At 52.2% G+C, this 12,353-nt stretch overlaps 1 protein-coding gene across 1 annotated transcript; it reads right to left on the bottom strand.

The window, feature by feature from the left end:
* Positions 1-134: 134 nt before the first annotated feature.
* On the bottom strand, positions 135-6,366 carry PEX11G (peroxisomal biogenesis factor 11 gamma). Its single transcript, XM_083594804.1, has 5 exons — positions 6,252-6,366; positions 4,032-4,223; positions 1,397-1,575; positions 1,199-1,249; positions 135-580 (listed from the first exon to the last, which is right to left on the bottom strand). Exons 1-5 carry the CDS (start codon positions 6,324-6,326, stop codon positions 373-375), a joined length of 705 nt encoding a protein of 234 aa, XP_083450930.1. The 5' UTR covers positions 6,327-6,366; the 3' UTR covers positions 135-372.
* Between the last annotated feature and the right edge of the window lie 5,987 nt (positions 6,367-12,353).

Here is a 12,353-nt window from a genome sequence, read left to right as displayed (position 1 = left end):
ACATCTTTGCTGCCTCCGGAGTCGGAGCCCGTGCCTGGCTTGCAAAGCCAGCCCCCCAACCCGTGCAGGAGCCGTGGGTCAAGGGGGGAGGCGTTTGCAGGGGTCGCAAGCAATAAAGGAGGCTCCCCTCTGACCCCGGTTTGCAGGATACTTCCTCTCTGCGTTTTATTAGCTTGCCCGCGACCGGTTTACACGGTGTGCATCGGACGGGCTTCCGATCCGTGCCTGCGAGGGGCTCTTCTTGCCCCATGGCCATGGGGGGGCTGGCTCTGGGTTTCCGAGGGCAGAAAGTGCCGCGAAGGAATCTGGCTCCCCGTTTTGTGGCACTGGCAGGAATTTCGAGAGGGTTGCCTGGTCTCACACAGCTTTCTCTCACGCGGCTGCCCCCGCGTAGGTCTGGTAGACTCCAATGAGGGACGACGTCGTCCCCAGCAGCCCCACCAGCCACGGGGGGAACCTCCCTGCCCACAGCACCCCCGGGGGGAGCCAGTGGACGGCGTTGCAGAGGTCCGCCAGGTTGCCGGCGACGGTCAGGGCTTCGGCCCGGGCTCGCACCCTCGCCCTCCGAAGGGAGTCCTTGCTGCGGGGAGATGGAGGGAAGGAGGATCAGTTGGAAAGGGACCCCCAAAGCCCATCCAGACCAGCCCCTCCAAAGCATGGAAGTGTAGAGCTAGACTTAAGGGGCTTAAGGTTAGCCTGGACTGAGCAGAAGACAGCGCGCGGGGTTTTTTTGGGGGGGGTATCCCATAACCAGAACGCAGGTGGCATTGTGGGTTAAACCATAGAGCCTAGGGCTTGCCGATCAGAAGGTCGGCAGTTCGAATCCCTGCGACGGGGTGAGCTCCTGTTGCTTGGTCCCTGCTCCTGCCCACCTAGCAGTTCGAAAGCACCTCAAAGTGCAAGTAGATAAATAGGTACCACTCCGGCGGGAAGGTAAACGGTGTTTCCGTGTGCTGCTCTGGTTCAGAAGCGGCTCAGTCCTGCTGGCCACATGAACCGGAAGCTGTATGCCGGCTCCCTCAGCCAGTAAAGAGAGATGAGCGCCGCAACCCCAGAGTCGGCCACGACTGGACCTAATGGTCAGGGGTCCCTTTACCTTTACCTATCCCATAACCAGGACGGAGGGAGGGGGGCCTCTCGCCTGCCGCAGGAATAGGGGGCCGGTTCCGAAATATTTGCCATGAGAAACAGCTCCTACCTGGCCTGCTTCGGCCTCTGCCTTCTCAGCTGGCACAAAATCCTCAGGGATCTGGAATTGGGAGGGTCGAAAATGAGCCTTTTGCAGAAGGGACCCGAGGGTCATCTAGCCCAACCCCCTCGAACCCACAACTTGCAAGGCTCCACCAGCCAGATGGAGGCAAGGAGCTGTTGCGCTCGGTGTCCCGGCATTCCTTACCGTGCGATTCCCAGCAGCAGGGAGGTCGCCCACAGCATGGTGCTGAGCACCCACCACTTCCCCGAGTCGCCCCGGATGACCTTGGCGTCCGCTGCCCAGGCCAAGTGTTCGCAGGGGTAGTAGAGCTGGTCAGCCACGTTGCTGGCCACCGAGAGCCAGCGGACGGCGGGGTCCTCCTCCTGGGAAAGGGGGAGAGGTTGGGTCCCTCGCGAGGAAGACCAGGGGCCGCCTCGGTCAGCGCTGCCCGCACGGGCCGGCAGCAGACTTTGGACATCTTCCCTGGAGATACCACAACGCAAGGTTCTAGTCCCCATTGTGGGCACCTGCCTGTCTCGGGGAAACAATCGAGTGCGCCTCTGGGGGTGAAGCCAAAGCGAATGGACCTCCGTGGGGCCCAAGCCTGGTCTGGGGGTCCTGGGCTGCCCAGACGACAAGACCCCCTTGCTGATGGGGGCCCAGAGATTCCTGCCTCGTAGGGGGTTGGGCTAGATGACCCCAGGGATACCAACTCTAGTTTTCTTTTCTTGGCTGCAAGGGTTGCCAGAAGGTGCCACCCAATTGCCTTAGGGACTCCGCTCTGGATTTGTGTGGGGTCCCCCCCTGAGCCTATTCTTTTCCCGAAGTATTCCGCCAGGTTTCCCTTCTCCCCAGTGGGATCCCTTCCCAGGTGGACGAGCCCCACCTGCCCCCCACTTCCCTCTCTGGCCTGGTCAAAACCAGCCTTCTTGACCATTGGCCCCCCTCTTGGTCCGCATCAGACCCTGTCTTCGCCCGCAGGGGAAGCCCCTAGCTCCCTTTGGGTTCGAGACCCCTTGGCTCCCCTCGCCCAGTTCAGCCAAAGCTATTCCCAGGATTGGGGCCTCTGTCACAGGCTGGCAGCTTCGAGTCCAAGCAGGAGATAACCAGAGCATGCACCACTCTGGCTGGACAGTCCGTGGACAGGGAGGGTCTCATCCTGCGTACCAGATGGAGCTGCCCTGGACACAGAACTGAGCTGCGCCTCCATGGACAGCGGTGAGTCCAAAATGACCCCCAGGCTGCGCACCTGGTCCTTCAGGGGCACAGTTGCCCCATTCAGGACCAGGGAGTCCCCCACACCTGCCTGCCCCCTGCTTCTGTCTTGTCAGGATTCAGCCTCTCCCCTCTTGCGACTCCCAGCAGTTCAGAGGCATTGGGTGCCTCTGAGCGCGGGCAGAGCGCCCAGCCGCCCCTGTGAGTCTTCGCCACTTCCAGGAATTGCTGCGGTTCCCTTTGGTGGCATCGCCTAGATGGGGCAGCTGCTGGGGTTCCTCCCCCTTGGGTGCCGGCCACCTCTTGCCGCTCTTCCTGGGTGGGGGCGAAGGTTCGCCCTCCAGCCACCCCCCTCGTGCCACGGGCGGTCAAAGGGCGCCAGGCACCCCACGCCTTCTGCAGCTGCAAACACCTTGTTTGTGTGACGCATACTTTGGTCCCGTGCTCCTCCTGTGTTTGCGCAAGCAAAAAATAGAGAGGAGTGTTTGCTCTGAAATCACATGGGGAAAGTCACTTTGCTCCTTCTAGGAAGCAGGGGGAACCGGCGTGAGCAGGATCTCTGCGGGGCCAGAGGGCGGGTGTGTTTTTGCTGTCCGAAAATATCCCTCTAATAAGCGATGGGTGGAGCGGAGCGGCTTGGGAAACCCGGTCAGATGGGCAGGGGTACAAATAATAAAAATCTATTATTATTATTATTATTATTATTATTATTATTATTATTATTATTAACAGGCCAGCTGTTCGAATAGAAGTTATTGACACGGATAGAAGTTATTGCAGCTGTTGTAGAATATGGGATTATCATCTTGATTGGAACGTAATGGAAACTAATGAGATTTTTGGAACGCAGGTATAAAGAAAATCATTCTAAATTGTCAAACCTGTTCCGGGAGACCGTTTGACAACAAAAAACCGAAAGCTTCAATACAATAGGGAAACTCAAAAACGGAAGCTGCATGGCACGTTCGGCTTTCGAAAATGGTTCGGAAACCAGAGCGGTTGTTTCTGGGTTTCCGGCCTTCGGGAGCCAAAACGTTGACTGCATTTGTGAGATTGGTATTGACAGCTGCACTGCAATTTGGCGTCGTCATAACGAGGCTACCACTGGGTTGTAATTGAAAATTATTAATAATATATATATAAACAGGCCAGCTGTGCCACAGCTGCGACTCTCCCCAGTACACTGCCGCCGACAGGGGAGGGACAGCATCGCCCTCGTAGGTCGACAGCCTTCCCCAACCATTCCTCCGACCCCCTGTTAACACGGAGAGCCCTGCAGCAGCAGCAGCAGCAGCAGAATCGGGCCAGCTGGAGAATCGTACAGCTGGGAGGGACCCCAAGGCTCATCCAGCCCAACCCCTGGCAACGCGGGAATCTGTTTTTTGACCCCTGAGTTGTGCTCCTTTCTCACAAAAACAAAGTGATATTTCGTGGTGCCTCTGCTTCCGAGCGCAGCGCTTGTGCCGAGTCGGGACCCCCAGAGGTCAACCCGCTGCCGGGGAGGAAAACCACAGCTAGCTCAGTGTCGCCCGCACTGGCTGGCAGCTCTCCTGGGTTTCAGACTGGGCCTCCTTCCTCAAATTCAGGCCCTCCAACACCTCCCCACTGCCCCAGGGCGACTCACCTTCGGCCCCAGGCCGTACTGGCGGCTGTAAGCGAGCATGGAGAGGTCGTCGAAGAGACGGAGGACCGTCCGGCAGTGGCTGAGCTGAGCCGATATCGCCAGGAGGCTCTGGCCGAGGGGGGACTCCGCAGGGTGGCTCCTGGCGGCCAAGGCCCCCCCTGTGAGCTGGCAGCCATAACCGAGGGTGCGGACCTGGCAGAAGGGAGGGAGACGAGATCGCGGTTACCTCTGCGCTTTGGAACACGATACGCTGCTTTGATTGTCGCCGGGGGCTTCTTATTCAAAAAGCATCACAATTGGGAATAAAAGACGTGTTTAAACGATCCTCGAGTCAGAAGGGGTCCCCCGGGGTCATCCAGTCTGACCCCCTGCAATGCAGGAATCTCGGCTAGAGCATCCAGGACAAGCTCTGGTTCGAAACCTCCAAGGAAAAGGTCGAAACTCATCTGGGATTCAGCTGTCTGTTAATGGACGCTACGCTTATGGAAAAGTAAGTGAGACAATGTCATTTTGCTTGCTGCACTGGGGTGGGGTTTTTTGGAGTGGGTGACTTTTAGGTCCCCCCCCCCCCACGACGAATGGACAAACCCAGCTTCTTCTTTTAAAAATAGAATAAAAATCATTTTTTATTAGATTTCCAAAGCACCACGGATTTAAACTCAAATCAAGTATTCACAGAACCTCTTTGTTTCCTAAACTGACTTCTCCAAACCCATTTTTCCTTCTTCCTCGTATATCAACCTCCCATCTATCACAAAATCGCCTCCGACGCAATTATTTTATCGTTTTCCTTCCAGAAACCGGCTTCGATCTGGACCCCCGTTCTGCACTTTGTAAGGAATCAACCTTTTTCTCTGTGGCCCATTGGAACTCCCTGCCAATGGATGGTGCCAGGCAAGGCGCTTCTGCCACCTGCCAACAAACCTTTCCGTCTGGATGAGCCTGTCCAGACCTTTCAAATGCTGGCATCCCTGAACTACGGGGCCAAAAGGGACCGGGGGTCATCCAGCCCAACCCCTGGAAGGCACAAACTTTGCATAGGTTCATCTCTTGCTGCTCATTTCCGCCGCTCAATTCCAAACAAAATAAACCCAAATTTGCGGGGAAACCCTGGTCCGAATAAATCTACCGATCCAGGCAGCTTGCAGAGATCCCTTCGTGGCCCCACACTTTCCTGGAAGGTTCACTTATGTTTAGCCAACATCTTTTGCAAATCTGGAGGAGGGAGGCACGGGAGCGCCAGATATTTGGGTTTCCCCTTCCTCCATCCAGTTTGCTTCGGTTTTAAATAGAACAAAATGTGTCGCTTGTGTTTCTTTTTTTAAGGCCGCTGCGAGATAAGAAAGGAACAATTGCATTTATTTATTAACAACGATCGCATTCATTTATTTTTAGCAGGTGAGGGACAAGGTCAAAATGTAAAGTCGGACGAGGAAATGGTGTAGTTTTTTTTAATGCCTCTGCCCGCTTTTTGACATTACGACAATTTCAGGTTTTCTCTATGCTCCGTTAAGAAGCAGGGGGGGATCGGCTGCCAGTCAGAGCATGCAACACTGAGGCAGCCAGATCGGTGGTCCGACTTGACACAAATTAAATCTGAACCATGAGGACTGGGATCTTCATTTATTTCTAAGAGAAGGAGCGTCGCTTTTCTTATTAGGTGATTCTGAAAATCTAGCCTGCTTTCTAGGCCACGCCCACTACCCACTAAGCCCCGCCCCTGCCTCTGTTAAGCCCCGCCCTGCCTCTCTTAACAGTCTCATCCTTTATCAAGCCCTGCCCACTACCCATTAAGCCCCTCCCACTGCTCTTAAGAGGCAGTCCAGCCTGCTTTCCAGGCCACGCCCACCTCCCATTAAGCCACGCCCAAATCAGACTCCTCCCACCTCCATTTAGCCCAGCCCCACTGCTCTTGACAGACACGCAACCTGCTTTCCAGGCCACGCCCACTATTGATTAAGCCACGCCCATACAAGACTCCTCCCACCTCGGTTAAGCCCCACCCCATTGCTCTTAACAGGCAGTCCAGCCTGCTGTCCAGGCCACGCCCACTATTAATTAAGTCAGGCTCCTCCCACTTCCATTTAACCCCGCCCCGCTGCTTTTGACAGACAGGCTGCCTGCTTTCCAGGCCACGCCCACACCAGGCTCCTCCCGCCTCCGTTTAGCCCCGCCCCGCCCCTCTTGACGGACAGGCTCCCCCTTCCCTCGCCCCCTCACCGCGCGGTCTCTGCCCCGGTGCGTCTCCAGCAGCGCCACCAGCGCGCCCAGCAGGCCCTCCGCTCCCGCCGCCATGGCAACGCTTCCGGGTTCGCCAGCCCCGCCCCCTGAAGCCGTCCAATCACGCGCCGCCGGGCGGAGGCGGGGAACTACAAGCCCCAGCAGGCCTTGCGCGGCGGTGGACGGGCAGCCGGAGGGGCCAAAAGAGGTCGTGAGCGGAGGGAAAGCTCTAGGGCGTGAAAGAGGGAGGAAAAGGGGAAAGAAAGGTTGATCGGGAGGAGAAAGAATAGATACAAGGGGGGTGAAGAGCGGGTGCTGGAGCCGAGATTGCTGCCTTGCGGCGGGTTGGGATGGATGACCTTTGGGTGCCCCTTCCAACTCGGCCATTCTGGGGTTCTTTGCTGCAACTGCTGGCCAGAAACGAAAACAAGAGAACTCCCCTCGTCTTGTGAAACTTTGTGAAGCCATTTATCGCCTTTTGTGCAAATATCTGCCCGGCATAATAACGATCTATTAAATGAATTTCATTTATCCAGTGCTTTTTTCCTTTTAAAATGTTAAGGGGTATACTCTCATTTTGACTCGAGACAAATCACCATTTTGCAGTTCAAATCCGGGAAAATAAAGACAGTAAATGGACTGGTTTTGCTGACAGCTTTCCAAGGGGTTGGGCTGGATGACCACTGGAGCGCCCTCTGTGGTTCCAGGTCCAGTCCTTTTGCTCTTTGGGCAAATGTCGCAGCGAGACGAATGGCGCAATCTTCCGGGGATCAGAGTCCGTTCCTTCCGGCATCGTCCTCACTTGGCAGGCGCCAGGAGGGCATGGAGCGGGAAAAGTTGGCAGGAACCCCTTCCCACGCGTGGAGGGAAAGAGAGAAAGCAAACAAATTATTCTACATATGTCCTTGTTCCGACTTCCTTCAGCATCTCTGATAGCCTTGATTATTTCTCCGGCAATTCTTAACTTCATATTGCCTTTACCTTTTCTAACAAATCGTTTCTTCCTTTCCATTTTTACAATATTTCTTAAATTACTCCTCACAGAACTTCTTGTAGTCCTACAAATGTAATCTGATCATCACAAATACTTTCCAGATACTCAGTAAATTTAGTCCAGTCTTCGGTAAACCTCTGGTCCCGCCGGTCTCGGATCCTTCCTGTTAATTTGTCTAATTCTGCGTAGTCCATCAATTTCATCCTCCATTCTTCTAATGTTGGTAGTTCTTCTTGCTTCCATTTTTGGGCCAATCATGTTCTTGCTGCTGTTACTGCATATAAAAACAACTTACCTTATCTTTCCTGTTTATATCATTTCCAACAATACCTAAAAGAAATGCTTCTGGTTTTTTTTAATAAAAGTGTATTTCAGCTCATTATATATCATCTCCCAGAAGCATTTCACCTTTTTACATTCCCACCACATATGATAAAATAATCCTTCTTTTTCTTTACATTTCCAACATTGATTACTGACTTTATACATTTTTGCTAACTTAACTGGTGTGATGTACCATCTATACGTCACCTTCATGATAATGAGGCTTTCAAGTTCGGCCTCGACGAAGCAGAGATAAAATGGAGCAGAGGCTGGACTCGGCTTCCCTTTTCTTTGGTGCGGATCCCGCTCCGCACTTGCAAGTTTTAAATGGCCTCTCCGTTTCTTGAAATCCCTGCATTGCAGGGCCTTCCCATTCTAGTCTGCCAGTGTCTTTCTGTTTGAAAGCTAAAGGCTGTGGGTTCTAGTTGCGACAAATTGAACACTATGGGGGCGCTTGTACGGCTGTGCAGCTCCCAGCGCCCTGAACGATACTACAGTTCTCAGGATTGCCGTTCCCCCCCAAAAAATTCTGGGAACCCTAGTCTATCCATCGCGGAGCCACCCTTTTCCAGGAAACTTGCTATAACATGAAATAATAAGAGTTGTGAATATATAATAATAATAGTAATAATAATAATAATAATTTCTTATTTATACCCCGCCCATCTGGCTGAGTTTCCCCAGCCCCTCTGGGCAGCTTCCAACTGAATATTAAAAACAATATGATGCAAACTACTAATAATTATAAATAGCAGAATGTCGGCACCCTATATATAGAAAGGAGCAAAGCAGAGATATTTTAGGGAGCAGGCGGGGCCCATGACTTACATCCGAGGAGCCGACACAACATAAAACATGGTTGCTGCATGTAGGTTTTATTTTATTTGCTTTTTATCTTAGATTTTGGAAATGCACATCCAGGTTGTTTTTTCCCTTTAATTTTTTTGGGGGCCCCAAGAGAGTGGGCCCCTAAGCTAGAGCTTGTTGAGCTTATACGTAAATCTGGCACTGGCATAAATAGATAGATAGATAGATAGATAGATAGATAGATGATAGATATAGACAGACAGACAGACAGATAGATGATAGATAATATTTTGGAAATGTACATTCAGTTGTTTTTTCCCTTTAATTTTTTTGGGGGCCCCAAGAGAGTGGGGCCCTAAGCTAGAGCCTGTTAAGCTTATATGTAAATCCAGCACTGGTCCCACCTAGCCTGGCCCAGCCCAGCAGCGGATCCGGCCCCGTGCCTTGGTGTTGCCACCACAAACCTTGTTTGCCACGCTGGGCGGGCGATTGGCACAGCTGCCACATGCCCAGAAGGGATACCCTCCTGGCACTGGGTTCCCCCCCCCCCGTGCCGCAGCCGCATGGGCTCGTAAAACGCTCGGGACGTGCGAGGATCCGGGCCGGGCCGGCTTGGCGTGCGCCCATAAAACCCATCTCCTTGGGCAGCCCAAAAAACCCCGTAAATAGGCTATAAAGGCTTGGCTCAGTTCCCAGGGAAGGACAGCTACTGGGCTTGCAGAAGGCTCCAGTCTGTGGGCAGGGCAGGTGTTTCCCTAAAATGCATTTTCTCTAATCGACTTTTTATTTCTGTTCTTCGCATATTGTATTGTTGTTGGCCGATGAATAAAGGTTCGTTCGTTCATTCATTCCCAGCTGAGGGGGGATTTGAATCCGGGTCCTGCTCTGATGCTCTAACCACTAGGCCGCGGCTGCCTCTCCGTGGAACGAATTTTGGCCCTTATTGCTGGCATGGAGGTTTTCTCGCGTCCCAGGGGAGCAGAGCTGGGGGACACCTTGGACGCCTGCTTCCAGCAACACCGGCAATTACCAAACCTCATAGAATCGGAAAAGAGTCGATTTGGGACCCTGGTGGTCATCTAGCCCAACCCCTTGCAGCGCAGGAATCTCTGCTTTCCTTTGGCCCGTATCAGCGAGGTGGAGGGGGGGTCTTGTCATCTGGGCAGCCCAGGACCCCCTGGCACCCTGCCCAGGCTTGCACCCCGGGGAGCTTGCTTCGGTTTGGCCTCCCCTCGGAGGTGCACTCCATTGTCTGCCCGCAAGGGATCCTGCCAGTTGAACTGCCCCTTCCTTTCCTACCTTTGCCTTTTCCCACAGCAACCTGGGGAGCCCCTTTGGGTCTCAGCCAGGGCCAGATTCAGGTTTGATGCGGCCCTCAGCTCCTGAAGGTAATGGGGCCCTTTCTATGTCCAGCTGTCCTTTGTCCACAACAAATGGTCGCTGTTTTTTGGGTTGTTCCAAAACATTACCCAAAATAATAAGAATAATTACATTTTCACACTGCTCTGTATGCAGAGTTAGCTTCATTGCAGTTCCTAAGGAGCAAATTTCCCCAGCCCGTTTGGATATAGTAGGAGATGCTGTATTTATGCACAAATTTTAGGAGTTATGCGGAATTTTTTTTAGCTCCTGTGGTCTTAGCGGCAGTTAGACGGTCAAAAGCTATTTGCGGATCATTCCCCGGGAAATGCAAATAAAAGGGGTTTATTTGTTTGATGGAGGAGGCAGGATCAAGGGAGGCAAGAACAGGTCCAGCGAGTTTGGGGAAGCAGTTTGGTCCAGCCAGCTCCTTCGGGGCTGGGCATTTATGGGATCTTGCTGGCGCCAGACCAGACCAGTCGCCGCATGGAGACTAGAAGTCATTCCCTGGCCTGGCCAGTTTGAAGGCTTTGGCTGCGGGTGCAAAGAGCGCTTTTCCTTGCCCCCCTCTCAAGACAATTGCTGAGCCAGTTCTGAATTCACGTAGAAGCTCAACAGGCTATAGCTTAGGGCCCCACTCTCTTGGGGGCTCCAAAAAATTAAAGGGGGAAAAATACTGGATGTACAATTCCAAAATATAAGAGAAAAAATGAATAAAATAAAACCTACATCCAGCAACCGTGTTTTGTGTTGTGTAGGCTCCTCGGGTGTAAGTCATGCGCCCCGTCTGCTCCCTCAAATATCCCTGCTTTGCTCCTTTCTATATATAGGGTATATACAGCATCTTAAAAAGCAGAGACCACCTTGCCGACAAAGATCCGTATAGTCAAAGCCATGGTTTTCCCAGTCGTGATGTATGGAAGTGAGAGCTGGACCATAAAGAAGGCTGATCGCCGAAGAATGGATGCTTTTGAATTCTGGTGCTGGAGGAGACTCTGGAGAGTCCCATGGACTGCAAGAAGATCAAGCCTCTCCATTCTGAAGGAAATCAGCCCTGAGTGCTCACTGGAAGGACAGATCCTGAAGCTGAGGCTCCAAGACTTTGGCTACCTCATGAGAAGAGAAGACTCCCTGGAAAAGACCCTGATGTTGGGAAAGATGGAGGGCACAAGGAGAAGGGGGCGACAGAGGATGAGATGGTGGGATAGTGTTCTTGAAGCTACAAACATGAGTCTGACCAAACTGGGGGAGGCAGTGGAAGACAGGAGGGCCTGGCGTGCTCTGGTCCAGGGGGTCACGAAGAGGCGGACACCACTAAACGACTCAACAACAACAATGAACCTGAATATATATACACATAGCCCTCAATGGGTCTACTCTGAGCCCAATGCGACTCGGAACCCCATTGTTTCATTGCTCAGTTATTTTTATTTCGCAAAGGAGAGGCTGATGTGTAAGGTGACCGAGTTTCCCACCTCCTTGAACTGAGAAAAAGCCGTGGAATGCGGCCGGGAGATAACCTGTGCCAGAAAATACCTGCCTGACTCCCGTTGCTTTGGCCTGGTTCCAGATCCGTCCAGCTTGGTGTCTCTGCCAAGATGCAAAGCGACCCAGGAGGTGTTTTTCCCTCCCCAGTTTCTGCTTCTCTGCCTTCCTGGTTGCAGTTATTTATTATTATTATTTTTAAAAAACCACTTTATTTATTTTTATTTTTTTACATATACATTACATATTCAAATACTGTAGGTAAATCCTTTGTTGTAATCTTTTGTTGCACTGCCTCGCCGTCCGAAAGCATCTCGAGGGCGCCAGCTTGGGGAACCCTGCAAGCCCCCCAATGCCCCTCGGGTTTAGTTTTTCACGTGGCGGGGGGGGGACCGAGGACTTTGCACACTGATCCTGCGGCCTATTTTTCCGCTTTGGGGATCCCCAAGGCTGCCTCTGGCCTTACCTGCCCCAAGGAGGGCATGTTTGCCAGTCCAAACTCGGCCGGAACCTTTTCCAGGAGTTTGCAGTCCAAACCTGTTTTCCGCTCGTCCGGTTAAATTGGAGAAAGGGGGCAGCATTTATGTGGCAGGGGCAAAAGTCACCCGAGGACAACAGAGGTAGCTGACCTCTGGCTCCCCCGAGAGCAGACAAATAAATAAGGCAAACTGCACAACTGAATGCAAATAAAACACTGGCGCATTCTTTATTTTTTAAAAATAATGTTCCATTGAGAATTTTCAAACACATTTCATTCCCACCGTTCTTTCTGATCGACGTGGATTTCCCCTGCTGGCGAATTTTCCTTTATATATATAAAATGTTTCATTGTGAATTTTCAAGCGCACACATTTAATTTCCAATGTTCTTTCTAATCAGTGTCAACGTCCACAGCTTCCTGGAAACCCTGGCGAATTTTCACGAGAATTAAAATGGATAAATAAATAAATCGCGACGTGCTGGAGGATCGACCTTAAGGCTGGGGGTGGGGAGGAGAAACTGAGATAAAACTGAGACCCTTGGGCTGTATATAAATTCCAATAATAATAATAATAATAATAATAATAATAATAATAATAATATTGAAGAAATGGGCTGATTTGACCCTGCCTAGTTGTGGGAAGACAAAGTTC

This window comes from Podarcis filfolensis (genome assembly GCF_964270895.1).
Source record: "Podarcis filfolensis genome assembly, chromosome: 18".
NCBI lineage: Eukaryota > Metazoa > Chordata > Lepidosauria > Squamata > Lacertidae > Podarcis > Podarcis filfolensis.
This window is presented reverse-complemented; position numbering and strand designations above follow the sequence as displayed.